Source organism: Heterodontus francisci, chromosome 7 (genome assembly GCF_036365525.1).
Source record: "Heterodontus francisci isolate sHetFra1 chromosome 7, sHetFra1.hap1, whole genome shotgun sequence".
In the NCBI taxonomy this organism is placed as follows: Eukaryota; Metazoa; Chordata; class Chondrichthyes; order Heterodontiformes; family Heterodontidae; genus Heterodontus; species Heterodontus francisci.
Genome location: NC_090377.1, coordinates 70,111,411 through 70,137,781, shown reverse-complemented (window position 1 = coordinate 70,137,781; position 26,371 = coordinate 70,111,411). Strand labels below are relative to the sequence as shown.

Below are 26,371 nucleotides of genomic sequence, written 5' to 3'. Positions count from 1 at the left end.
ATTTACCTTTTTGTGAGGGTGGCGTCCATTGCTGCGTCCTCTCAGCTGGATGCAGCCCCAACAGTGGCCACTGCTTCCGGATGGTGCTGCTGGGACTGAAGAACTGTCGGCCCTCCAATTGGCTGGCAGCTCTTGGGGGCAGGCGTCCGTCCCATAAAGATATTGGAGCCCTGGTGACAGCTTATCAGCTGCCTGATGGACATAAAATCTAGTTGGGTTTCCCTGAAATAGCCAAGGTGGGGTTCCCCCTGACTTTCAGGCATGTAGCCAGGACCGCCGCCGTCTGACAAAATCCCGCCCAGGGTGTTGGGTGCTTATGGCAATGTTCTTAAGGGTGGGGGGCGGGGTTCACTAAATCAAGATCTTATAGTATGGGTCCCCTGCTCTAATAGCAATTACGTGTATGCACAGCCGAGAATACTTTTCCTCCGTTTAACCAGGATGATACCACTGCATTTCTTGCTTCAGCTCTCCCTTTGCAGAAACTATTCAATTGCTAGTCTTCACCTGATGTTAGCTTGCTACAGAAGAAGATGGTGTACCATGTTTGCAAGAGGCAGGTCACTAGAAGGTCATTCCTAACCTGAAACAGTTCACGGCTTGTGCGGCTGTGTAGCTCATGGAGAGACTGCTCTTGCCATGGGAGATGACGACGTTGGGAGCATAGTTCCGCTGATGGGTTCTGTCACTGTGGCATCCCAATGAAGAATCACACGGTCACAAGCTTTCACCCACTTGCCATATTCCCTTACTCCCAAAAGGGTAGTGCTCATCCACTCCTGGATTGTACCCTCCTTTCTTGCAGATCCACTAAAGCAAGGAAGGGCATAAGAGGAGGTAGATGAGGAGGAAGAGGAACAGAGACAAACTGCTTCTTTATGAGTTGTGATGATGATGACAAAGCCAAGGAAATTAAATGATGAAGGAGGTTTAGTGGATGGTGAAGAGACCTCCTGCCCCATGTATCTCTGTCACAATTCACTCAAACTCATCCCCTTTATCATTTCCTTCTTCACCTACATATACCAGCTCAGATACTTAAGCCTGGCGGGGATTAGAACACCAGATAATTCACAGAGCACAAGGGAGCTGGAGGAGTGGGTGAGGATGTGCCACTTTTCAAGAGGAAGCTGAGAAGAAAGCTGTCCATGGCTTTAGAATTATAAGATCCAGAACTTATTCATTCTCAGCTGTAAAAATAGATGCTCAAAGTGCCTACCTACATGCATGCTCTGAACTCAGTTTTCAAAGTTGTACAGCAACTGACAGATGTGATTCTTGAGTCTATGCCTCTCATTTGTGGCTACATCAAGGAAACATATCCTTCATTGTCGACATCAATAGACTGTGTCATAGCTTTATTGCAGTTTGTAGCAGACCCCTCCTAAGAAACAACCAGGGAACACTGCCACCACCTCCACAGAATTCATAGACTGCATCTCTAAGGGCAGTAGAGACATTGTTTCCAGACCATGGCAACCATGATGCAAGCTTCTGTTTTCCAGGGCTTTCAGGAACTGACTCCTGATATTAGACCAGCTGTCCTGGGGTCATAAATCTAGAGGCCAGTGGAATGGTAATGGCTAGAGTTGCCCTGATTGATACTGCTGACTCAGGGCAGCAGCACCTGCCAGTCCTCCAGCCATAACCCTCAGAGTACTATGCCAGTGCAACATAGGAGACAGAACCAGGCTGCCCAGGAACAAGCTTCAGTGATGCAGTTAGCAGTGGTTCCTGCCAGAAGCAAGCTGCTATGAGAGGAGGTCATTGCATTCCCTAACCCTTTTGTAGAGCCTAAGCAGCCAACTACCTAGAAAAACTGGTCCTTGGATTGCACTTATGAGTCACACTTTTATGACCAAAATGGTCCTCTGCAAAACAATTATTGTAGAGACTTGTCTCACTGTAGCACTCCTCTTCTGTTTGCCAGGTCACTCTTAGGGGGTCATTATCTAATGGAATAGATGGTAGATTTTGTCACTCATAAGCCACCCAGTGGCATGATTTTCTTCCCTGAAGAGGTCAAGGAGAACTGAATTTTGATGTATCAATGCCTTGCATCGTATCTGACGATGACATGTAGGATCCTTTGCATGTTGTCGCACAGAATCTGTGCATCCTTTCTGTTGAGAAATTCGAGGGGGATTTCTCTAGGAGCTCACAAAGTAATGTGGATGCCACTGATCGCACCAAACCAGTCATCCCAATACTGGATGTCCCTTTCTGCTGCCTTGCTGTGATGGGAAAGGTGATGAATTCCCCAGATCTCACTTAAAATGTGTTAATCCCCTAACAATGCATATCCATACTGCTCCCTGGCTAATATTACATGAATTCCCCCGTGGTGGTTGGAAATGACCCTGTGTATAAATATTGGGTATAGTCTTCACCTTCATAGTCACAGAGCCAGCAGTGTAGGCAGGTGACCATCTCTGCTGTCCTCATGCTGTTTGTGGCACATTGCTCCTATTGCTTCTTCAGTGAAGCTCATTCTGCTTATACATAGCTCCTCAGTAAGTCCTCACATGACTTATGACATATGAAGAAGGGTCACTGACCCGAAACATTAACTCTGCTTCTCTTTTCACAGATGCTGCCAGACTTGCTGAGTGGTTCCAGCATTTCTTGTTTTTATCTGATATGACTTATGTTATCTGTGTATTCTATGAAGGGAAGTAATGTTTTAAATGCTGCCTGACTCAGGAATCCTTTGTTCCATGATGTTCTGTTCCTCCTCCTCCATGATTATGGCATACAAGGGTATGCCCATAGGGAATGTTATATTTGATCCTAATAAGCTCTCCCTGTGGTTGGTAGTGGTGGTGGTCGTGGGACTCAAACTCTCTGATGGTCTTCCAATTAAAGAAGCAGTCTGAAGCAAGTCTAGAGCTGTGCAGAATGCCAAAAAAACTACCCTGAAAGGTCGTTCCCTGTTTCAGAAATTGCTGTTGAAACTCTCCACACTTTCAGGCTCACAAACCTCTCACTTCTGATTTTCTCAGCTGATTCTGGCAACAGCTACACTTTTTAATTCACATTCTAATTTGCCCCTAGTGCATTGCATGTGTAAAAGCAGAAGACTTATGATAGATGTAAATGAGCTCACTCGGGACTTCATGGGCAGATCGTGGGAAGGGCCAGAATGCAGAAAGTAATTTGGAGAGATGGATTTTGGGGCAAGAAACCAGCATTAATGGCTGCCAAAAAAAGTTATTATACACTAAAATTACATGAAAAATAGAGTGACATTTCTCAGTGATATTTAATTAAAAGGTGTTGAACAAAGCAAAGGCAAAAATGTTTATGAATTCTGCATGAAAATCAACATATCAACATCTTGCTTTATGTAGCTTTCAGTGCCATGTCACTGCAGCTTTAAAAATGAGAAGATTGAAGTGCTAAATCTCAGTCATTAATATTCCTTTTCAACATTGAAATCTTCTATATAAAGAGCAACTTGATCTGGCAGTTCTCTCAGTTTGCACCACTCTCATCTCTTGTTTCATGTCTATTTTAATGTAACATTATCAAACACTTTTTCTACATCTAGCATAAACATTAGTGAAACTACTGTGAGGTTGTTCATGTTCATATCAGGGTTTGCTGTGGCTGGTTATACAGTGAAGCCTTTTGTTGCATCTTCCAGTTTACTGCCGTAAACAAATAGAATGGGAGATGGCAATGTGGAAAGAATTGTTATAGCTGGTATATGTAGTAACATCGTATGTAAGTTAATTTTAAGTACATTGATGCTAATCCTAAGTAGAATTAACAGGGCACTCTACAATACCATCCCTTAGGTTAGTGCTAGTGACTGTTACTGTCCCTGCCCTGCACGTGTGCAAGTTCTGTGCTGCATGGTAGTCCTTGTAGCAGATGGAAAAGCTTGGCATTTCCCTCTATGCTGACTCTAAAAAGGCAGGTTATTGCAGTCATTCCCAGGTGGACTTTCCATGTCCCCATGAAATATTTGGTGGCATTTCTTTCAGATGTGGCCGAATAGGCAGCTCTGGTTACCCTGACATGCCTTTTCTTGTGCCAAACATTGCAAAGCATTAAGGTAGATAAATCCCCAGGGCCTGATGGGACCTACCCCAAAATACTGAGGGAGGCAAGGGAAGAAATTGCTGGGGCCTTGACAGAAATCTTTGCATCCTCATTGGCTACAGGTGAGGTCCCAGAGGACTGGAGAATAGCCAATGTTGTTCCTTTGTTTAAGAAGGGTAGCAAGGATAATCCAGGAAATTATAGGCCGGTGAGCCTTACGTCAGTGGTAGGGAAATTATTAGAGAGGATTCTTCGGGACAGGATTTACTCCCATTTGGAAACAAATGGACTTATTAGCGAGAGGCAGCATGGTTTTGTGAAGGGGAGGTCTCGCTAATTTGATTGAGTTTTTTGAGGAAGTGACAAAGATGATTGATGAAGGAAGGGCAGTGGATGTTATCTATATGGACTTCAGTAAAGCCTTTGACAAGGTCCCTCATGGCAGACTGGTACAAAAGGTGAAGTCACACGAGATCAGAGGTGAGCTGGCAAGATGGATACAGAACTGGCTCGGTCATAGAAGACAGAGGGTAGCAGTGGAAGGGTGCTTTTCTGAATGGAGGGATGTGACTAGTGGTGTTCCGCAGGGATCAGTGCTGGGACCTTTGCTCTTTGTAGTATATATAAATGATTTGGAGGAAAATGTAGCTGGTCTGATTAGTATATTTGCGGACGACACAAAGGTTGGTGGAGTTGCGGATAGTGATGAGGATTGTCAGAGGATACAGCAGGATATAGATCGGTTGGAGACTTGGGCGGAGAAATGGCAGATGGAGTTTAATTCGGACAAATGTGAGGTAATGCATTTGGAAGGTCTAATGCAGGTGGGAAGTATACAGTAAATGGCAGAACCCTTAGGAGTATTGACAGGCAGAGAGATCTGGGCGTACAGGTCCACAGGTCACTGAAAGTGGCAACGCAGGTGGATAAGGTAGTCAAGAAGGCATACGGCATGCTTGCCTTCATCGGTCAGGGCATAGAGTATAAAAATAGGCAAGTCATGCTGCAGCTGTACAGAACTTTAGTTAGGCCACACTTTGAATATTGTGTGCAATTCTGGTCGCCACACTACCAGAAGGGTGTGGAGGCTTTGGAGAGGGTACAGAAGAGGTTTACCAGGATGTTGCCTGGTCTGGAGGGTATTAGCTATGAGGAGAGGTTGGATAAACTCGGATTGTTTTCACTGGAATGACGGAGGTGGAGGGGTGACCTGATAGAGGCTTACAAAGTTATGAGTGGCATGGACAGAGTGGATAGTCAGAAGCTTTTTCCCAGGGTGGAAGAGTCAGTTACTAGGGGACATGGGTTTAAGGTGCGAGGGGCAAAGTTTAGAGGGGATGTGCAATGCAAGTTCTTTACACAGAGGGTGGTGAGTGCCTGAAACTTGTTGCTGGGGGAGGTGGTGGAAGCAGGTACCATAGAGATGTTTAAGAGGCATCTTGACAAATACATGAATAGGATGGGAATAGAGGGATATGGACTCCGGAAATGCAGAAGGTTTTAGTTTAGGCAGGCATCAAGATCGGCGCAGGCTTGGAGGGCCGAATGGCCTGTTCCTGTGCTGTACTGTTCTTTCTTCTTTGTTCAAACCATGCAAAAGGTATGCAGTGATTGAGAGAATTCTGAAGAACTGTCCTGCATAAGGGTTAGACAGGTGTTCAAGTCTCATTGTGATACTACCAGGAGGTCTGATGGTACAGCCATTATTGGAAAGAGGAGATTCCACCTACAGTGTCTGCCAAAGTGAGATTTGCTATGTATTTCTACAAATTCCGGGGATTATGTGCAGGCAAAAGGACCCAAATAACCACTTGGACATCCTGACCTGCCTGGCTAGTATAACCTTTTCCCCCATGGGGAACTCTGATGGACATAGTTGATCAATCTAATGTTAGGAATCTGCCCATACTTGAAATTGGTTACATCCTGAACACACTCATTTATTGCAAGTAACCAACAGATAAGTTATATTGTAAGTGATTGCTGGCAACACGATTTTGTGTAGGTGGTTTGAAATTGTGTACTCTGTACTGCCATGATCGCATTGTCTTCCTAACCATATGTTCCTAGAAGATGAGTTTTAATTTATTTATTTTTGCATGTGATCTTTTACAGGTGTCAGGGGATATCTTGCTCGCAAACAATATAAAACAATGAAAGAAAGTAATATTTCAGCAACTGGGCAAGACTTCCAGACCACAGAGTATGGATCCAGCAATGATTGTGAAAAAATGTGAGTTATTGGTGACATTGCCAAGCATATTTAACATGGCACAAACCATATTGCTGCTGTGTTTTATGTACTACTTTCAGGAAAATGTTATGTTTCATGCAAAGTTTATCCCTGAAAATACTAAGCACTGATGCTCGAATTGTTTTAGCCAGATATAACTCAGTTTTCAGCAGCTATTACAAGCCAGGCTTTTTTGCAATACTTTTTACTTGTGCTTAATACAGAGATGAGATTTCATTGACAATTTTGCATTTCCTTATGAACCAACAATTAACCCTATTCATAAAGTATGTTGAATAACATTCCACAAAGTGAACAATTTATTCATATATATCAGAAATGGGAAGAGATGCCACCATATACTCCTCAAGAGAGTAAATCTCAGCTAAGTTCAGAAATCAGCTTCGTACAACTTACATTTATCTAACATCCTTAATATAAAACAGGTTTAAATGAGCTTAAAATAGATAGGAAAATGGATGGTGACTATAGTAGGAGAGTTTAAGAAGGGTGACTGGAAATTTGGTCATAAAGACAGATTTTCAATAGGTTCGAGAGGAATGTGTTTAGGAAGGAAATTTCAAAGGGTAAGGCTCTGCCTCCAATGGTGGAGCAAAAGGAGGAAAGAATACCCAGAGTCGAAGGGCCTGATGTGTGAAGGGCGGTGTAAGACGTAAGGGGTTTCAGAGATAAGGTAATCAAAGCAGTGCAGCATTTTGAAGAAGAGGGTGAAGATTTTAAATTTAATGTGGCGGAGATAGAAAGGTTGGTGAGGACTAGGATGATGGTCAAGCATAACTAATAGGTCAGGCAGCAACATTTTGTTCAAGTTGGAGCTTATGTAGACAGAGGATGGGAAGTCAGTAAGGAGAGCATTGGGTTAATCAAGTCTGGAGGTGACAAAACATAGATAAGGCTTTCAAGAGAGGAGAGGTCAAGGTGGGGGCAGAGTTGGACAATTTTGCTGATGCGGAAATAAGAGACTTTATTGACAAACAAGTGTGTGAGGTTTGAAGTTCAGCAATGGGACAAACAGAATGCCTGTTCTAATTCAGTATGAGCTAGTGCCTGAAGAGGGGGATGGAATCAATGGCAAGAAGAGAAGAGTTTTTAATAGGGTCTGAAAACAATGGCTTTGATCTTCCTGATCTTCAGTTGAAGGAAATAGTGATTCATTCGTGACTTGATATTAGGTGGGCACTTGGACAGAACAGAGATGATCACAGGGTCAAGAGAGGTGGCTTTGTTGATTACATTTTCCTAGATTACCACAGTGACTACACTTCAAAAGTATTTCATTAGCTGTAAAGTGCTTTAGGATGTCTTGAGGTCATGAAAGGCACTATATAAATGCAGGTCATTTTACTGCTCAGCATTGGTTGAACATGCTGAGTACTGAGTCTACTAAAATTCCTAAATTGTAACTGGCTGTTTGGCCCAACTAATCCATATTGGTGTTTATGCCCACAAAAATAGTAGTCCAAATGCCATGTGACTGCCCTCTCACCATTTTACTCTCTTCTTCTTTCTTTCATCCACCTGAATAACCTATTCTTAATTGTCAACATGATCTGTGTTTCAATCATTGACAATGGTAGAGCATTCCACAGCCTTACTTTCTCTGTGTAACAAGGTTTATCTTGCCCTCTATCCTCATTCTCCTAAATCCAGTCTTCTTATCTATGTTCCCTTGTTCTAGATCCCTCAATGAGTGGGAACAATGTGTTCCTATCTACTCTATCCCACTCCTTCAAATTTAAACACCTCTATCAAATCACCCCTTAATTTCCTCTGTTCTGACAAAAACAGGCCTGACTTTTATTTCTTATACCAGGCAGGAACCTAGAATATCTGCACTGTACACTCTTTATTGCTTGAACATTCTTGTACTGTGGAGCTCTGTGCTGAATACAGTGCTCCAACTGTAGTCTTAGTAATGTTTTATATAACGTCACCATTATATCTCAACATTTATATTCTTATAGCTATTTCTATGAAACCCAGTATTCCATTAGCTTTTATTATGGCCTTTTCCACTTGAGATGCTGCTTTTAAGGGCTTGTGAGCCTGAATTCCCAAATCCCTCTGCATCACCCAGCTTTTACCCAGTCAATATATAATTATGATTTTTTAAAATCAAAATACACCACATCACACTTACTGACATTGAATTCCATCTGCTACTTTATTGCCATTTCACCATTTTACCAATATGCCCTTGTAACTTCCTTTGGTGCTTAGAATTATTTTGCTATGCCTCCTATTTTAGTATTTTCTGTAAATTTAGACCCAGTTCCATTTAGCTCTATATCCAAATTATTGATGTGCACAGTGAACAGTGGCAGTTCCTGAAAAGGTCCCTGTGGGACACTGCTAACCATCTCCATCCTCTCTAAGGGCTGGATTTTATAGTCCTGTAGAAGGCAGGTTTTTTGTCAGGGGGTCGGGGGGGGGCGGAGCATCCGCGTAGAGTAGTCCACCACGGAACCTGATGCCGGAATGCTGGTCTCTCCGACGCGACGCATCATAATTTAAATCCGTTACATACTGTTTTCCATACATTTGGATGTAATTTGTCGTGATCCTACCTGTCGTTCGCAATCTTATGCATGACTTGCGGCACTCAGTTTTGTGTCTTTGAAAAGCTGATACCATCGAGCCAAGAGTCCTTGGTGCCTCGGGAAGGTAGTTAAGTTAACCGTTGTTATCTGAGGGAAGTGGGTTTTAAAGCGGACGTTACCGCTAAGCTCAATCTGAAGATGCATTGTGTGTGTGAGAGGAGGGTGCAACTCTGCAAGAGTATCGTGTCGGAAGGGAAGGGGGGAAATTTGCAAGTGTATAATGTTGGGAGGAGGGAATTCGGCAAGTATAAGTAGTGTTGGGAGGGGAGGGGGAGCTCTGCAAGTGTACAGTGTTGGGAAGGGTGAACTCTGCAAGTGTATAGTGTTGGGAGGGGGGATCTTGGCAAGTATAAGTAGTGTTGGGAGGGGAGGGGGAGCTCTGCAAGTGTATAGTGTTGGGAGGGGGGAATCTCGGCAAGTATATAGTGTTGGGAGGGGAGGGGGAGCTCTGCAAGTGTACAGTGTTGGGAAGGGTGAACTCTGCAAGTGTATAGTGTTGGGAGGGGGGATCTTGGCAAGTATAAGTAGTGTTGGGAGGGGAGGGGGAGCTCTGCAAGTGTATAGTGTTGGGAGGGGGGAATCTCGGCAAGTATATAGTGTTGGGAGGGGAGGGGGAGCTCTGCAAGTGTATAGAGTTGGGACGGCGGAGCTCAAGGAGGTGACCAGTGTTCTGTTCAGAAGGGCTAGCGACTATGTAGCTACAGGACAGACCTGAGAGTCAGGGGCCATTGAGGGATTCCCACAGGTCCAAGGTGTGATCGACTACGCACATGTGGTCATCAAAGCTCTCATGGACCAACCACCTGCCTTCATGAACAGGAAGGGGTTTTATTCAATTAATGTCCAACTGGAATGCAACCGCAGAAAACGCTTCCTACAAGTGTGTGTCCAGTTTCTGGGAAGCTGCCATGACTCATACATACTTCCTCAGTTCCAGGTGCCACAGCTTTTCAATGCCGCCCGCTTACCTTCACTAATGGATTCTTGGGGATAAGGGCTACCACTTGAAGGCATGGCTGCTTATGTCAGTAAGGAAAGCTAGCAATGATGCGGAAGAGCATTACAACCCCTGCCACCGTTCCACCTGAGTGACTATCGAGCAGGCCATTGTTATACTGACGATGCAGTTCCACTGCTTCGATAGATCCCAGTATGCCCCACACAGGGTTGCGCGCGTCGTTGTGGTCTGCTGAGTTCTACACAACATAGCACTACGGGGGGAGGCCTTGCAAGATGAAAAAAATACGAGAGCCTGAAACATCCTCCCATGAAAAGGACACAGAGGGCACACAAGACCAAGCATGCATGGCAGATCAGAGCACAGTGATGGAGGCCAGACATGGTGAGCAGTTCACAAGGGAGGCAAGGCAGAGACTAATAATGTCACTTTTTCACAATCCATAGATTTCAATAAAAGTGCTTGCTACAAAAACTCATCATCATGCATGTCGTCTCAAGTCTTCCACCTCCATACTATCTGTCTCTCCAGCATGAATGGCAGCAACAATCTGAGTCAGTGCCCATGTAACACCACTCATGTAATGAAACATCATGCACACTGGCATGTTAATGATGCCAGTGGTCACATTGGCAATGCTGTAAGATTTATGATGGAATTGCAGGAGTCACAATCACTCCATGGTGGAATGTGATTTTCAAATAATGAAGGCTGATGATTGGCAGTAAAGCCATTTAATTAAAGTAAACATGACATATCTGTCTCACCCATGAATACCTATGTGTGTCAAGGTATCTTTTTAAGACATTTGCGGGTGCTCCTTTGTGGTGTTACCTCTACAATAGCAGCTGGACTGGAGGCAGGCTGCTGATCAGACTTCCCCTTGGCCTGGGATGACTTCTGCAGTCGTCCTCTGGGTGCCTGAGGCCTGGAGGGCCCCAGCTGCCTGAAGGCTTCCTGCGCTGGTGCAGGACTGTCCTCAGGTATCACAGCTGCTGGAACTGAACACACTGGCGGAAGGGCTGAGTAGCCCACGTCCACACTCAAATCACCTTGCGGGGGGACCCCAGCTGTGGTGCGCATCCTCTCCTCCTCCCTCTTAAGGCTTATTGGAACCTCCCTGTGCTCTGGAGAAGGACTAGGAGCAGGAAATCTCTCCAAGCCCCTGGTCCTCCTCTCACCCTGCCACTGCTGATTTGAAGTCATGGCCAAGGCGAGGGTTTGCAGGTCTTGGTGCATCTACGGAATGTGGCTCTCCATGAGGGTCACCAACCTCTTGATGGATGAAGCCATGCGCTCACATGCCTGGACATGGCAGCAGTCATTGCATGGATGGATTCCTCCATCGTCTGCTGAAGGTTGCGGATGGCCTCTGACATCTCCGCCAGATGTTGCCTTACCTCTCCTTGTAACTCCAGAATGCCCTGTGTTGTCGACACCAGAGGCTCGCCACTAGCCTGGGGTTCCGCATGGGCCTGGCCATCCACAGTCCTCCGACTATCAGAGCCTTAGCTGTCTCAACCTCAGCCAGCTGCTCAGGTGCATGTGTTGTACTGTCACCAACTTGTGACCCTGATTCTAAAGCTGATTGGATACCTACTGAGATGAGAGTATCTGCACTGGTGGAAAGTGCAGGAGAGTCATGGGTCAGTGCACCCTCTAAGTGTTCCTCATCCTCAGAGGTTGTTATAGCTTGATCACTGTCTGGAATCATTTGCGAGCAGCGCCCTGTAAGATACAATGTAAACAACAGACATTTAGGTGTTATGGTACACATGTCCCAATGATAGCATTGCATATCCCTATAAAATATAATTTTGATTCATTCTCTGTTGGACAATAATCACTCTCTTCAGCTTTGACCCCAAACTCGAAGTCAGATATGGCAGGTGCTCGTTGGGTCCTGGCCAACTCTAGCACCTCCTCTTCAGCCTGAGAAAAAGGCTGCAGGTCCTGGCCATGTTCCTGCTGTTGTGGGCTCTTTTCTCCTGAAAGATCAAGGATGCAGCTTTGTTACAAAACGAGGTGGGAATGTGTGTTGTGAGGAAGATGCAAAGCAGCTTCAAGGGGATTTGGACCGACTTAGTGAGTGGGCAAGAATGTGGCAGATGGAATAGGCTGTGAAAAAATGTGAGGTTATCCACTTTGGTAGGCGGAACAGATGTGCAGAGTATTTCTTAAATGGTAAGAAATTAGAAAGTGCAGATGTACAGAGGGACCTGGATGTCTTTGTCCATAAGTCACTGAAAGCTAACATGCAGGAGCAGCAAGCAATTAAGAAGGCTAATGGTATGTTGGCCTTTATCGCAAGAGGATTTGAGTGCAGGAGTAGTGAAGCCTTGCTTCAATTGTATAGAACCGTGGTTAGACCGCATGTGGAGTACAGTTTTGGTCCCCTTACCTTAGGAAGGATATTATTGCCATAGAGGGAGCACAATGAAAGTTCAACAGACTTGTTCCCAGGGTGGCGGGACTGTCCTGTGAAGAGAGATTGTGGAAACTGGGCCTGTATTCTCTAGAGTTTCGAAGAATGAGAGATGATCTCATTGAAACCTACAAAATCCTTAAAGGGATAGATGGGGTAGATGCAGCTAAGATGTTTCCCCTGGTTGGGGAGTCTTGAACCACAGGGCACAATTTCAAAATAAGGGGGAAGCCACTTAGGACTGAGATGAGGAGAAATTTCATTACTCAGAGGGTTGTGAATCTTTGGAATTCTCTATCCCAGAGAGCTGTGGAAGCTCAGTCATTGAGTATGTTTAAAGCAGAGATTGACAGATTTCTAAATACAAATGACATCAGGGGATATGAGGATATTATGGTTAAAAAGGCATTGAAGTGGAAGATCAGCCATGATCGTATTGAAAGGCGGGGCAGGCTCGATGGGCTGAATGGCTTACTCCTGTTCCTATGTCTAGTTCCAAATGTATCTACATCATGGAAATACTAGCATGGGCCCCTCATCAGCACCTGGGAGATGTGTCTTCTCTCGTACTGACTCAACCTGTCATGGGTCTCGCTTGGGCTGAGTTAGAAATGAGGGAGACTGGTCTCACATATGCAGTCAGTCATCTGCCATCAATCTGCTATGACCTTCCCATCATTGGACTGGCTCTGAAAACCATGCAGCATTACATTTGTGCGCAAGCAGATCACAACAAGCTATCTGGAACCGCAAAACTAACCTTGGCTGAGCGTAGGAGGTCATTGACTCTCTTCCTGTATTGCACCCACTTACGACGGGTGACCCCAAGGCTACTAACTTCCTCTGCGATCTCTGACCAGGCTTGCTTGGTCAGGCGGGAGGACCTCTTCTTGCCATCACTGGGGAAAAGGACCTCCCACCTTTCCTTTGCAGCCTGGAGGAGAATCAGCAGGGAGGCATCACTGAGGCATGGGGCTAGTCTTGATCATACATCTGCCATTGTTATAATGAAGCCCGGGGAGGCTGCTGGCAGATAAAATAACGTTTTGGAGAGCAAAGGAAGCTGCGAATGAATGAATGCAGAGACTAAATGCAGGGCTGGCAGCCTTTTAAAGATGGCGCCAGTACCTGCTCAAACATCAGGTGATGCCGTGAACGTAGTGGCCACAAATGAGTCGCGGCAGCGCAACCGCTAACATCACAGGCAGGACCACCGCCATTTTGTGCACCTGCCACCCTTCCCCACAGCGGGATACTAAAATTCAGCCCAAAGAAATTCCTACTCTTTGTCTCCTCTCTTACAACCAGTTTTCAATCCAATTTTCCACTGTTCCACAGAATTTATACCCATTAGTCTTCTCCAGTTGTCTCTACTGTGTGATACCTTGTCAAAGGCTTTATGAAAGTCCATGTGCATCACATCTACGGTGTTCCCCACATCCACCATATCTGTCACCTCCTCAAAAAACACCATCAGGTTTGTCAAGCATGCTCTTCCTTTCTGAAATCTGTGATGGTTGCTTCTAACTATTTGCTCAGCATCTAGATATTTAGTTATTTCAATTTTCAAAAAATACTTCGCTGGCTGTAAAGCGCTTTGAGATGTCCAATGGTCCTGAAAAGTTCTATATAAATGGAAGTCCTTTCTTTTATGAATGAAAGATTGCAAACTTTTCCATACCATAGATATTAAACTGATGTCTTGAATTACTTGGCTTAGTTCTGTCCCCGTTTTTGAAAATGGATATTACATTAGTCACTTGCCAAGGGTCTATACACATTCACTGTCAATATAACCCTGAAATATAATTTCCAACGCCTCCACTATTTCTTCCCCCATTTCCCTCAGGATCCACAGATGTATTCCATCAGATCCCAGCACTCTGCCCTCCTTTGGCCTAACTAACTTCTCTAATACTGTTACGACCAGGTGAGAAAGGGGTCTAGTGTTCCCCCCTCAGCCTTCATTTTAATTTTAAACACATCGTTTTGTTTAGCTCCCCCTTAGTGAACCTTTGTTCACTAATTTCCAATTATAAGGCAAAGAAACTAGCCAAACAGTTTTCTTCAGTTTAAAGAAAAAAGGTTGAACTTTATTAAACTTAAACAGTAATTCAGTTAACGCCTACGGATACGCGACGCGCCCATGCTAGCATGCATACACAATACACACATGCAGATAGAGACAGAAAAGAACAGAAGAAATAAAGTGGAAAAGTTTGAGGCAATATCCGAAGATGGTTTTGGTTACTGTTCTTGGAGCTCGCTGTAAAGTCCTTGATTGTAGGTAGGTCTTGCTTTTTGTTGGGGCCCAGTATTCTTCGTAAAACTTGTTTGATGTAGGAGACTTTTCTCTCCAAGTTCATGTGTCCTCAGGGGGTCCAGAGGCTTGTGAAAAAGAGATGGGAGCAGACAGGAGAGGTCTTCTCACTCCATTATTTGACAAACTAATGGGACTAAAGGCAGACAAGTCGCCAGGACCTGATGGCCCACATCGAAGGGTTTTAAAGGAAGTGGCTGCAGAGATAGTGGAGGCATTGGTCGAAATATTCCAGAACTCACTGGATTCCAACGGATTGGAAAACCACTAATGTGAGGCCCCTGTTCAAGAAGGGAGGGAGACAAAAAGCAGGAAACTATAGGCCAGTCAGCCTAACATCGGTCGTTGGGAAAACGCTAGAGTCCATTATTAAGGAAGAAATAGCAAGGACATTTAGAAAAGCTTAATGCAATCAAACAGAGGCAACATGGTTTTGTGAAAGGGAAATCATGTTTGACAAATTTTCTAGAGTTCTTTGAGGATGTAACAAGCAAAGTTGATAAAGGGGAACTGGTAGATGTAGTGTATTTAGATTTCCAGAAGGCATTCGATAAGGTGCCACATAAAAGATTATTGCACAAGACTGGAGCTCACGTTATTGGGGATAATGTATTAGCATGGATTGAGGATTGGTTAACTCACAAAAGACAGAGGGTCGGGATTAATAGGTCTTTTTCAGGTTGGAAAAACTTAGCGAGTGGAGTGCCTCAAGGATCAGTCCGAGGGCCTCAATTATTTACTATCTATATTAATGACTTGGAAGAAGGGGGCAAAGTGTAATATATTCAAATTTGCTGACAATACAAAAACAGGTGGGAGGACATGTTGTGATGAGGACATAAGGAATCTGCAAGGGGATATAGGTAGGTTGAGTGAGTGGGCAAAAATTTGGCAGATGGCGTTTAATATAGGAAAGTGTGAGGTCATGCACTTTGGTAGATAGAATCGGCGGCGCAGTGGTTAGCACCGCAGCCTCACAGCTCCAGCAACCCGGGTTCAATTCTGGGTACTGCCTGTGTGGAGTTTGCAAGTTCTCCCTGTGTCTGCGTGGGTTTCCTCAGGGTGCTCCGGTTTCCTTCCACATGCCAAAGACTTGCAAGTTGATAGGTAACTTGGCCATTATAAATTGCCCCTAGTATAGGTAGGTGGTAGGGAAATATAGGGACAGGTGGGGATATGGTAGGAATATGGGATTAGTGTAGGATTAGTATAAATGGGTGGTTGATGGTCGGCACAGACTCGGTGGGCCGAAGGGCCTGTTTCAGTGCTAAACTAAACTAAAAGGCAGACTATTATTTAATTGGAGAGAGACTTCAAAAAGTGTAGCACAGAGGCATCTGGATGTTCTTGTGCATGAAACACAAAAGGTTAGCATGCAGGTGCAGCAAGTAATTAAGAAGGCAAATGGAATTTTGGCCTTTATTGCTAGGGGATTGGAGTTTAAAAATAGGGAAGTCTTGTTGCAACTGTACAGAGTGTTGGTGAGGCTGCACCTGGAGTACTGTGTACAGTTTTGGTCCCTGTATTTAAGAAAGGATATACTGGCATTAGAGGAAGTTTAAAAGAGATTCACTAGACTGATTCCTGGGATGAAGGGGTTGACTTATCAAGAACGGCTAAACAGGTTAGGCCTTTATTCATTAGAGTTTAGAAGAATGAGGGGTGATCTTATTGAAGCATACAAGATTCTGAGGGGGCATGAGCGGGTAGATGTTGAGAAGATGTTTCCACTAGTGGGGGAATCTCAAACTAGGGGACGTAGTTACAGAATAAGAGGACACTCATTTAGAACTGAGATGCAAAGGAATTTCTTCTCTGAGGATAGTGAATTTCTGGAATTCTCTACCCCAAAAAGTTATGGAGGCTAGATCACTGAATGCTGTTGGCAACTCTGGTGGGGTGCTTCTAGTGTCTGCATTTAGATAGGAGGATGTGGGGTTTAACTTTTCAAATTTTTTTGGGGTTCGCCGACCAGACAGTAGGGGTTTTTATCCGGGATTCCTCCCGGACTTCCTTTAACCTGCCCTCTTGGTCGCTTTTTCCCCTTCCCTTTCTAAACTTTTGCCAACTGTGTGGCTGTCCCCTTTTGTTTTCGGTGGGGTCCCTTACAGTTCACCAGCCCTCTGCTGGAGGGTCCTCCTAACGCCGGTACAGGACTTAGGGGTGCAGGTTTCACAGTAGGTTGGAGTTTCCCCTCAACCTGGCACATGTGGCAATTCCTGCAGTACTCCCCCACATCTTTGTGGAGTTTTGGCCAGTCAAACTGCTGTCTTATGCGGGCTTTGGTCTTTCGTATAGTGGCATGTTCAGCCACTGCAGTCTTGTGGGCCCTTCTTAATATTTCTGTCCGGTACCTCTGTGGCGCCACCACTAACTGGTGAACTACTGTCCACTCCTTGCTCTCAGGTCTGTTAGGAGAACTCCATTTCCTCATCAGTACCTCATTCTTTAAATTGTAGCAATCAGGGACTCCCTCTGCTTCACTTTCAGACTGGGCAGCCTGTGCTAACTCTCACAATACTGGGTCGGCTCGCTGAGCCTCACCTAGGGAAAATCCATTTAATTCATTCCCTGGGTCTGCTAACATTCCAAAGAAAGTCTCGGACAGACAGACCTCATGGTCATCTGCTTGCAGTGCCAAAGCAGTCTCCTCTGGGGGAGCTGGATTGATCATGGCCTGATCCACTACACATTCAGGGTTTCTGCAGGGGACCGTTTCCTGCCACTGCCCTGTCTCTGACCTCCTGCAGTCTTTCTTTCACTACTGAGGAGGCTACCACCTTCACTCCTGCCAGATCATTACCTAGGAACAGATCAACCAATCCCTATGGTCACTGGTCCTGAAACTAGGTCACACCCCAGGTGCATCCAGTGTACAGGTACAGGTATACACTGCCCTCCAATACCGTTCACCAACATTCTGGTGTTCACTGTACTCTCTGGGGGAAAGGTCAGGCCTTTTCCCAATAAAAGGGATCTAGTCGTCCCTGAGAGAATCACTGTTGGCTTTCTTGCCCCACTTGAGAGGTATGGAGTTACTTTCCCTTCAAACACAAAACCCTGATAGCCTTCAGAAATAACTTTTTCTGCACCTGCTGTAGTAAGCCTCCTGGGTCTCACTCTTACTGCAGTTAAAGCCACAGCTTGTTCTGCTGTGCTTTCCATTGGGTCCCATTATTCACTGAGCGGGTGTGCCCTAATTAACCCTACAGGTTTTTCCTTTAGTTTCCAGCAGTCAGCTTTTAAATGCCCTGCTTTATTACAATGGAAGCACACAGGTGGCTTGGTCTTGCTCTGGGCTCACAGCACCTTCCTTTTTGGCTGGAGGAAGGCCCCCTGTGTCTCCTGATTTCCTTTCTCTCCCAGGACTGCCTGGGCTGCTATCACCTTCCCACTCTTTGTCCTTTTCGGATTTGTGGGAGTGATTAGGAAAGGTTCTCCCTTGGGAAACTGACTTATAAATGAAAGCAAACTCATTAGCCAGAACGGCCGCTTGCCGGATTCCCTGAACCTGCTGCTCCTCTATATGGGTCTTTATTAAGAGTGGGAGAGAGTTTTTAAATTCCTCTATGAGAGTCTCATAGGTGAGCTGTATTTGAAGAGCCCTCAGCCACTGGTCAAAAACTAACTGCTTACTTCATTCAAACTCCAGATAAGTTTGATTAGCTTGCTTTTTTAGGGTTCTAAACTTTTGGTGATAGGCTTCGGGTACTAATTCATATGCCCCGAGGATAGCATTTTTGGTCAGTTCATAATTTGATGAACTCTCATGTAGCAACAAGGAATAAACCTCATGGGCTTTTCCGGTTAGTTTGCTTTGCAATAAAAGAGACCAGGTCTCAGCTGGCCATTTTAGCTGCCTTGCCAGTTTCTCAACAACACAAAGAAGGCATCTTCCTCATTGAATTTTGGAATTAATTGAGCGAGCTTTAGCAATTTGTACCCAGCCCTGAATTCTGCTCCTCCATATTGGCCATGCTTTCACAGGGGTTACTGTGTCACCCCCTAGTTAACTCAAGTGGCCTCAGCTCTCTTCCTTCGCATTCTTTCTGGAAGGTTCTTTCCCTCTCTCTCTCTCTCTCTCTCTCTCTCTCTCTCTCTCTCATTCCTTCTCCTGTCTTTCTGTTTCTTCATGTTCCTTCTGGAAGACTCTCTTTTTCTTCCTCTCCTGCCTCTTTCTTTTTCTCTTTCCTCGAATTCAAGTTTCCTCTGTTCCAATTGTATCTTTGCTAACAATATCCTGTCAGATTCTGCTTTTAACCCTGTTTTGGCGTCTTCAGATTCGAGGGAAAAATGTTTGACCACTAGCCTTAGGACTTCAGACTTCCTAGCCTTGCCATGTAGAGTGATCCCACATTGCTGAGCCATTTTCCTCAACTCCTTCATAGACAGTGCTTTTAACTTATCCCAAGTTACTTCACCCTGGCTTGGGGAGCGACTAGTTTCAGTTGCAGATATGCTAGTATTCAAGCACACATAACCACAAGAAACCCTATATTGAAATCTTTTCTCTTTTTATTTGATTGAGAACAATTTGTCGTCCCACTTCCAATTTCTCTCATTTGTCTGTGGGTAAAATTCAGGACGGTAGCCCCCAAATTTCTGTTGTGACCAGTGAGAAAGGGGTCTAAGGGTTCCCTCTCAGCCTTCAGCTGGTCTTACCGTAACAGGGTTTAATTTTAAACACACTTTTTTTTAGCTCCCCCTTAGTGAATCCTTGTTCACTAACTTCCAATTTCTTAGCTTTAAAGAAAAAAGGTTGAACTTTATTCAACTAAAACTGTAATTCAGTTAACGCCTACGGATACATGATGCGCCCCGCTAGCATGCATACGCAATACACACATGCAGATAGAGACAGAAAAGAGCAGAAGAAATAATGTGGAAAAGTTTGAAGCAATATCCGAAGATGGTTTTGGTTACTGTTCTTCGAGTTCGCTGTAAAGCCCTTGATTGTAAGTAGGTTTTGCTTTTTGTTGGGGCCAAGTATTCTTCTTAAACCTTGTTTGATTTCGGAGACTTTTCTCTCTTGAAGTTCATGTGTCCTCAGTGGGTCCACAGGCTTGTGAAAAAGAGATGGGAGCAGACAGGAGAGGTCTTCTCACTCCAGGAGCAAACAGTCTTTCTGAATTCAAAAACTCTGTGGCTAGTTCAAAAAACTGTTACGACCAAGTGAGAAAGGTGTCTAGGGTTCTTTTCAGCCTTCACCTGGTCTTATTGTAACAGGATTTAATTTTTAAACACACTGTGTTTTGAACTCCCTCTTGGTGAATCCTTGTTTACCACTTTCCAATTATAAGGCAAAGGCATGAGCATAAACAGGCTTTCTTGGGTTTAAAGAAGAAAAGTGAAATTTATTAAAACTTAAACTTAAACTCTAATTTGGTTAACGCCTACGGATACACGCCACGCCCCACGCTAGCATGCATACGCGATATGCACATGCAAATAGGGACAGAAAAGAGCAGAAGAAAAATAAAATGGAGAGGTTTGAGGCAATCTCTGAAGAGAATTTTTACTGTGCTTCGAACTGACTGTCGGTAGTCTAGTTTTTTGTAGGTAGTCTTGCTTTTCGTTGGGGCCCAGTATTATTAAACCTTGTTCACTGTGGGAGACTTTTCTCTCTTGGGGTTCATATGTCTTGAATGGTTTCCAAAGCTGGTGAGAGTGAGCGGACAGGAGAGAAGTGTTCTCAGTTCAGGAGCACAGAGCTTTCTGAGTTTCTTTCTCTCAGCAATTACAAATTCAAACAGCCAGTTAGTCATGTGACTAAACTGGCCTGACCACTTCTGTGTATTGGGGAAGCAAGGACTGGGTCACTTGTTCCAACACTGTCTGCTAGCATTCAAATGTCTTTCCAGTCAGGAGCTTGGAAATTCCTTGTGATAGGCCCTCTTTTCTTCCCAGCCACAATTTTAAATTTTAATGTTCATGTGGTGAAATAATGTGTGTGTCATACTTGGCAGGTGGGGGGCCTGCATGACAAAAGCCTGGACCAGCCAGTTCATCATGTGACCAGCTGGTTTAACCAGTCCTGGCTTTTGTGGATTGTATCACCTTAGCAGTTCCTGGAATGCTCTTCCTTACACCTTCAATGCCTGGTGATCAAAATCCATTGTTGGTTGAATGTGTCAGGGAATGGTCCTTTTGTCTCCACAAACGTTGTCTGTTAGTATGCAAATATTTTTCAGCTAAATGTCTGGCAGCCCTTGTAACAGGCATTCTCTTCCCAGCAAGTTTAAAATCAATGTTCATACGACAAAATTAATAAGCCTCATTATTGGCAGGTGGGGTCTGTATGACAAATACTTTATTTTATTTATTATATCTTCTTTGGTGGAGTAACGTGTGCTGTGGATAAAGGAGAGCCCATTGACATACTGTACTTGGATTTCCAGAAGGCATTTGACAAAGTGCCACATAAAAGGTTATTGTGCAATGTAGGAACTCATGGTGTAGGGGGTAATGGATAGAAGATTGGCTGGCTGGCAGAAAACAGAGATTGTGCATAAATGGGTCCTTTTCTGATTGGCAGGATGTGACAAGTGGAGTCCCATAGGGGTCTGTGCTGGGGCCTCAACTTTTTACAATTTATATCAATGACTTGGATGAGGGCAACGATGGCATGGTAGCTTAATTTGCAGATGACACAAAGATAGATAGGAAAGTATGTTGTGAAGAGGACATGAGGAGGTTGCAGACCGATACAGGTAGGTTGAGTGAGTGGGCAAAAGTCTGGCAGATGGAGTATAATGTGGGAAAATGTGAAGCTGTTCACTTTGGCAGGAAGAATAAAAAAGCAGAGTATTACTTAAATGGAGAACGACTGCAGAATTCCAGGGTGCAGAGGGATCTTGGTGTTCTAGTGCATGAGTCACAAAAAGTTAGTATGCAGGTACAGCAAAGAATAAAGAAAGATAATGGAATGCTATCCTTTATTACGAGAGGAATTGAAAATAAAAGTAAGGATATTATGCTTCAGTTATACAGGGCATTGGTGAGACCACATCTCGAATACTGTGCGCAGTTTTGGTCTCCTTATTTAAGGAAGGATTAAATGCTTTGGAGGTGGTTCAGAGGAGGTTTACTAGATTGATACCTGGAATGAGCAGGTTGTCTTAGGAGGAAAGGTTGGACAGACTGGGCTTGTTTTCACTGGAGTTTAGAAGAGTGAGGGGAGACTTGATTGAAGTATCTAAAATCCTGAACGGTCTTAACAAGGTGGATCTGGAAAGGATATTTCCTCTTGTGTGTGAGTCCAGAGCTAGGGGGAACTGTTTTAAAATTAGGGGTCGCCCTTTTAGGACAGAGATGAGGAGAATTTTTTCCTCTCAGAGGGTTGTGCAACTTGAGAACATTCTTCCTCAGAAGGTATGGAGGTGGGGTCATTGAAAACTTTAAGGCAGAGACAGATAGATTCTTGTTAGGCAAGGGAATCAAAGGTTATCGGGTAGATAGGAATGTGGAATTGGAGACACAAACAAATCAGCCATGATCTTATTGAATGGAGGAGCAGGCCCGAGGGGCTGAAAGGAGCAGAAGTAGGCCAAATTCGTATGTTTGTATCTGAGGGCTGAACTTTTTTAGTGCGCCGCGCTCAGCGTTGGCGTGCTTTGAACTCAGCGTCTTCCAACATGGAAGTGCTGCCACCGTGCCCCTGCAATATTACGCAAGGGGGCTCATTTTAAATAGAGGGCAGAGCAGCCACCTCCGATGACATAGAGGGGGTGGCCACCTCGCCCCCGGCAACATCGTCCGGCGCCACTGTGCCGGCGCCGGCACCATTTTTAAAGGGCTTCAATCCCTTCCGTAACATTTTAATATTTAAAGGTCCCAGTCTCCAGGAAATAAAAATAAAATTTTATTTCAACTCTAAATTCTGTCTCCCACGCACCCCCCCCCCCCCCATGGGTAATTTATATATAAATTGCTCTCTCCCCCATAATCAACTTTTATTGATATCCCAAACTTTCCCCCCCAAAATTTATTCCCTTTGACCCTCAACGCCTTCCCACCATCCCACAGCCAATAAAAATTGTTTTCCTCGCTCCCCCACCCCTCCTGCCCTGAAAATGTTATTCCTCCCCCCCCCCCCCCCAAACAGGTTCTAACCTCGGAGCTCCGTGTGGTGCACAAGGTGCGATCGGCGGCTGTAAAATCGGTGTGGGACGGTCGCTGCCAGCAGGTTCTCACATTGAACAATTTCTCCTTCAACTCCACTCACTTCCTTCCAAGAAAAGGTGTTTATTTTTTTATTTATTTATTTATTTATTTTGAGATACAGCACCGAAACAGGCCCTTCGGCCCACCGAGTCTTTACCGACCAACAACCACCCATTTCTACTAACCCTACAGTAATCCCATATTCTCTACCTACCTACACTAGGGGCAATTTACAACAGCCAATTTACCTATCACCTGCAAGTCTTTGGCTGTGGGAGAAAACCGGAGCACCCGGCGAAAACCCACGCGGTCACAGGGAGAACTTGCAAACTCCGCACAGGCAGTACCCAGAATCGAACCTGGGTTCCTGGAGCTGTGAGGCTATCCGCCTTTCTTTTCTGGGATATGTCCAACATTTCCTTGTTCCAGTCCTACTCGGGGCCCCCTCCCCCAACTCTTTTTCCAGTACATTGATGACTGTATCGGTGCTGTTTCCTGCTCCTGCCCCGAACTGGAAAACTTTATCAACTTTGCTTCCAATTTCCACCCTTCTCTCACCTTTACATGGTCCAGCTCCGACACTTCCCTTCCCTTTCTTGACTTCTCTGTCTCCATCTCTCGGGATAGGTTGTCTACTTATCTTCATTATAAGCCCACTGACTCCATGGCTACCTTGACTACACGTCCTCACACCCTGCCTCCTATAAGGACTGAATTCCATTCTCCCAGTTTCTCCATCTCTGACGCATCTGCTCTGATGATGAGACCTTCCACAACAGCACTTCTGATATGTCTTCCTTTTTCTTTAACCAAGGATTCCACCCCCCCCCCCCCCCCCCCCCCCGCCCCCACTGTGGTTGGCAGGGCCCTCAACCGTGTCTGGCCCATTTCCTGCACCCCTTCCCCTCCCTCCCAGAACCGCGACAGGGTTCCCCTTGTCCTCATTTTCCACACCAGCCTCCACATCCAAAGGATCATCCTCCGCCATTTCCACCACATCCAGCGAGATGCCACTACCAAATGCATCTTCTCCTCCCCTCCCCTGTCTGCATTCCGAAGGGATCGTTCCCTCTGCGACACCCTGGTCCACTCCTCCATTGCCCCCAACACCTTGTCCCCTTCCCATGCAATCTCAGGAGGTGCAGTACCTGCACTTTTACATCCTTTTTCCTCACTATCCAAGGTCACAAATGCTCCTTTCAGGTGAAGCAGCGATTTACTTGTATTGCTTTCTATGTATGCTGGATTCGCTGCTCACAATGCCATCTCCCCTACACTGGGGAGACCAAATGCAGATTGGGTGACCGCTTTGCGGAACACCTCCGCTCAGTCCGAGAACATGACCCCGATGTCTCATGCCCACATCTCTGTCCTGGGATTGCTGCAGTGTTCCAGTGAATATCAACGCAAGCTCGAGGAACAGCACCTCATTTACCGATTAGGCACGCTACAGCCTACCGGACCGAACATTGAGTTCAATAATTTCAGAGCATGACTGCCCCCACTTTTTTATTTATAGTTTTACTTTTTATTTTTCATTTTTATTTCATTTTATTTTAGTTTGTTTCATCATTCATTTTTTTTTACCATGTGCCTGCCCAGTTTTTTTTCATGCTTGTACTTTTGGCTAAGGTTTTCATTATTCTTTCATTTATCACCCTCTCTGCTAACGCTTTGTCTTTCACGACACTATTAACACACTCTTTGCCTTTGCCCCTTGACCTCCTTGTCAGTTATTCTCTGTGACCCTATGTCCTATCAACACCTTCCCTTTTGTTCTCTTTTGCCCCACCCCCACTTTATTTGCTCAAAACCTATTACATTTCTAACTTTTGCCAGTTCAGATGAAAGGTCACTGACCTGAAACGTTAACTTTGCTTCTCTCTCCACAAATGCTGCTAGACCTGCTGAGTATTTCCAGCACTTTTGTTTTTATTTCAGATTTCTGGCATCTGCAGTATTTAGCCTTTATATTTATTCTGCACCTTTCCAATTCCCATCTTGGTGTACTTCTTGTATGCCAGTAAATCTTTGCACCTCACCTCAGCTGGTTCATACCTCATCTTTCTAAAATTTGCCCTATTCCAATGCTTTGCCTTTGTACTAACTTTTTACTTTTCTATGTGGGCATCAAACAATATCATATAGTGGTCATTATTCCCACAATTCATTCTCCTACCTGATCATCTTTCGTTTCTCATAACTTCATCTAGCAATAGATACAAAACAATGAGGTTCGATTCTTTGATAACTTAATTTATTTGTTCTTGGGATGTGGGCTAAGTTGGCGAGGCTGCAATTAGCCCGTCCTTAGTTATCGAGGTGGTTGGTCTTCTTCTTGAGTAGTTGAAGTCTTTGTGATCTTGTGATGATTCTGCTCCCAGGAAGGTGTTAGTGAATTCCAGGATATTAGCCCAGCGACAGTGAAGGAATAGTGATGTATGTCCAAGTCAGGATGGTGTAGGAATTGGCTAAGCATGGTGGAGCTGCTACAATTTACTTGAATACACCTGGTTACATGGAGAATAATCAGGCAGTGTTCATATATTTGATCTCTATCCAGCAACTCCTGCTAGAAATGCACGTATGTAGATGTCAGATGGAGACCGGCTTAGCTACAATACCGCCCCCTCCCCATGGTGAATAGTCTGCCTACATTCAACATGGGCAAGGAACTAAAGGATGCCCGATACCTGTGAAACCATATCCCAGCAAGGAGCTTGGACAGAGGGGAGATGAGTTTTTTTTTAAAATGAAGACTAGTGTTCAAAGCATTAAATAAAAATGCCCATCATTCCCCAGGCTCCAACAACATAGAAGATACTGATTGGCATTACAGTAAGAGAAACATAACCTGGTGAAAAAGATAAATATTAGGTATCATATTAAACCTCATTTATGAGCAATCTCAGTATCACCATTGCTATTTATACATAAACACTGGAACATAATAAAACAAAAAAAAACCTTCCTGTCAGTGCAAGACACAGCTGATTTTGTTTAGAGCTATTTTTGAAAGCCTGGCTTGAGCTACTCTATTCCAACCACCACTCCACCCCCCACCTCCCCCAGAAATAATCATTTAAGTCTGCTTGCTAAACTTGGAATGAACTGTTTTTCAGTATACTAGAAAATCATTTATCCTCAGTTTTTTGTAAGGTATTACTGGTAAGTGCAACACCCTGTGCACTTATGACTGAATGCCATTAAACAAGGCAGTTTGATCAGCATAGGCTTCAGTGCATATGGTGTGCTTTTGATGTAAATTGTGCCACATCAATGATCCTTTTTATTCTTGATGAAGAAGTCAGCAAAGCCATTCTGGCAGAAATTCTGCATATATAATAGCAACTTATTGAACAATGTGGCATTGGGTGTTCTGTTACATTTATATTATATTTGTATATTGCACTATATTCCTCAGACCTTTTACATTTCTGTTTATTATTTGCAGCCGTGTCAGTTTCAATGAAACTCATGATAGAGACATTGATGGGAAGAATGAGGAAAATAAAAAGGTAATATTAAAATAGTCCTAATGTAATTGTACACACCGCACCCCCCCCCCCCCCCACCACACACACACACACACTTCAAAAACCTA

The 26,371-nt window shown here is 44.5% G+C and overlaps 1 protein-coding gene across 6 annotated transcripts in view; it reads left to right on the top strand.

Moving 5' to 3' along the window:
* Positions 1 to 26,371, top strand: part of myo3b (myosin IIIB) — a 756,411-nt gene that overhangs the window by 536,919 nt on the left and 193,121 nt on the right. For all 6 annotated transcript variants that reach the window (XM_068035378.1, XM_068035376.1, XM_068035375.1 and 3 more), the window contains 2 exons: positions 6,163 to 6,280; positions 26,222 to 26,285. In XM_068035378.1, coding sequence (XP_067891479.1) covers positions 6,163 to 6,280; positions 26,222 to 26,285 — 182 coding nt within the window. The remainder of the gene's footprint in view (positions 1 to 6,162; positions 6,281 to 26,221; positions 26,286 to 26,371) is intronic.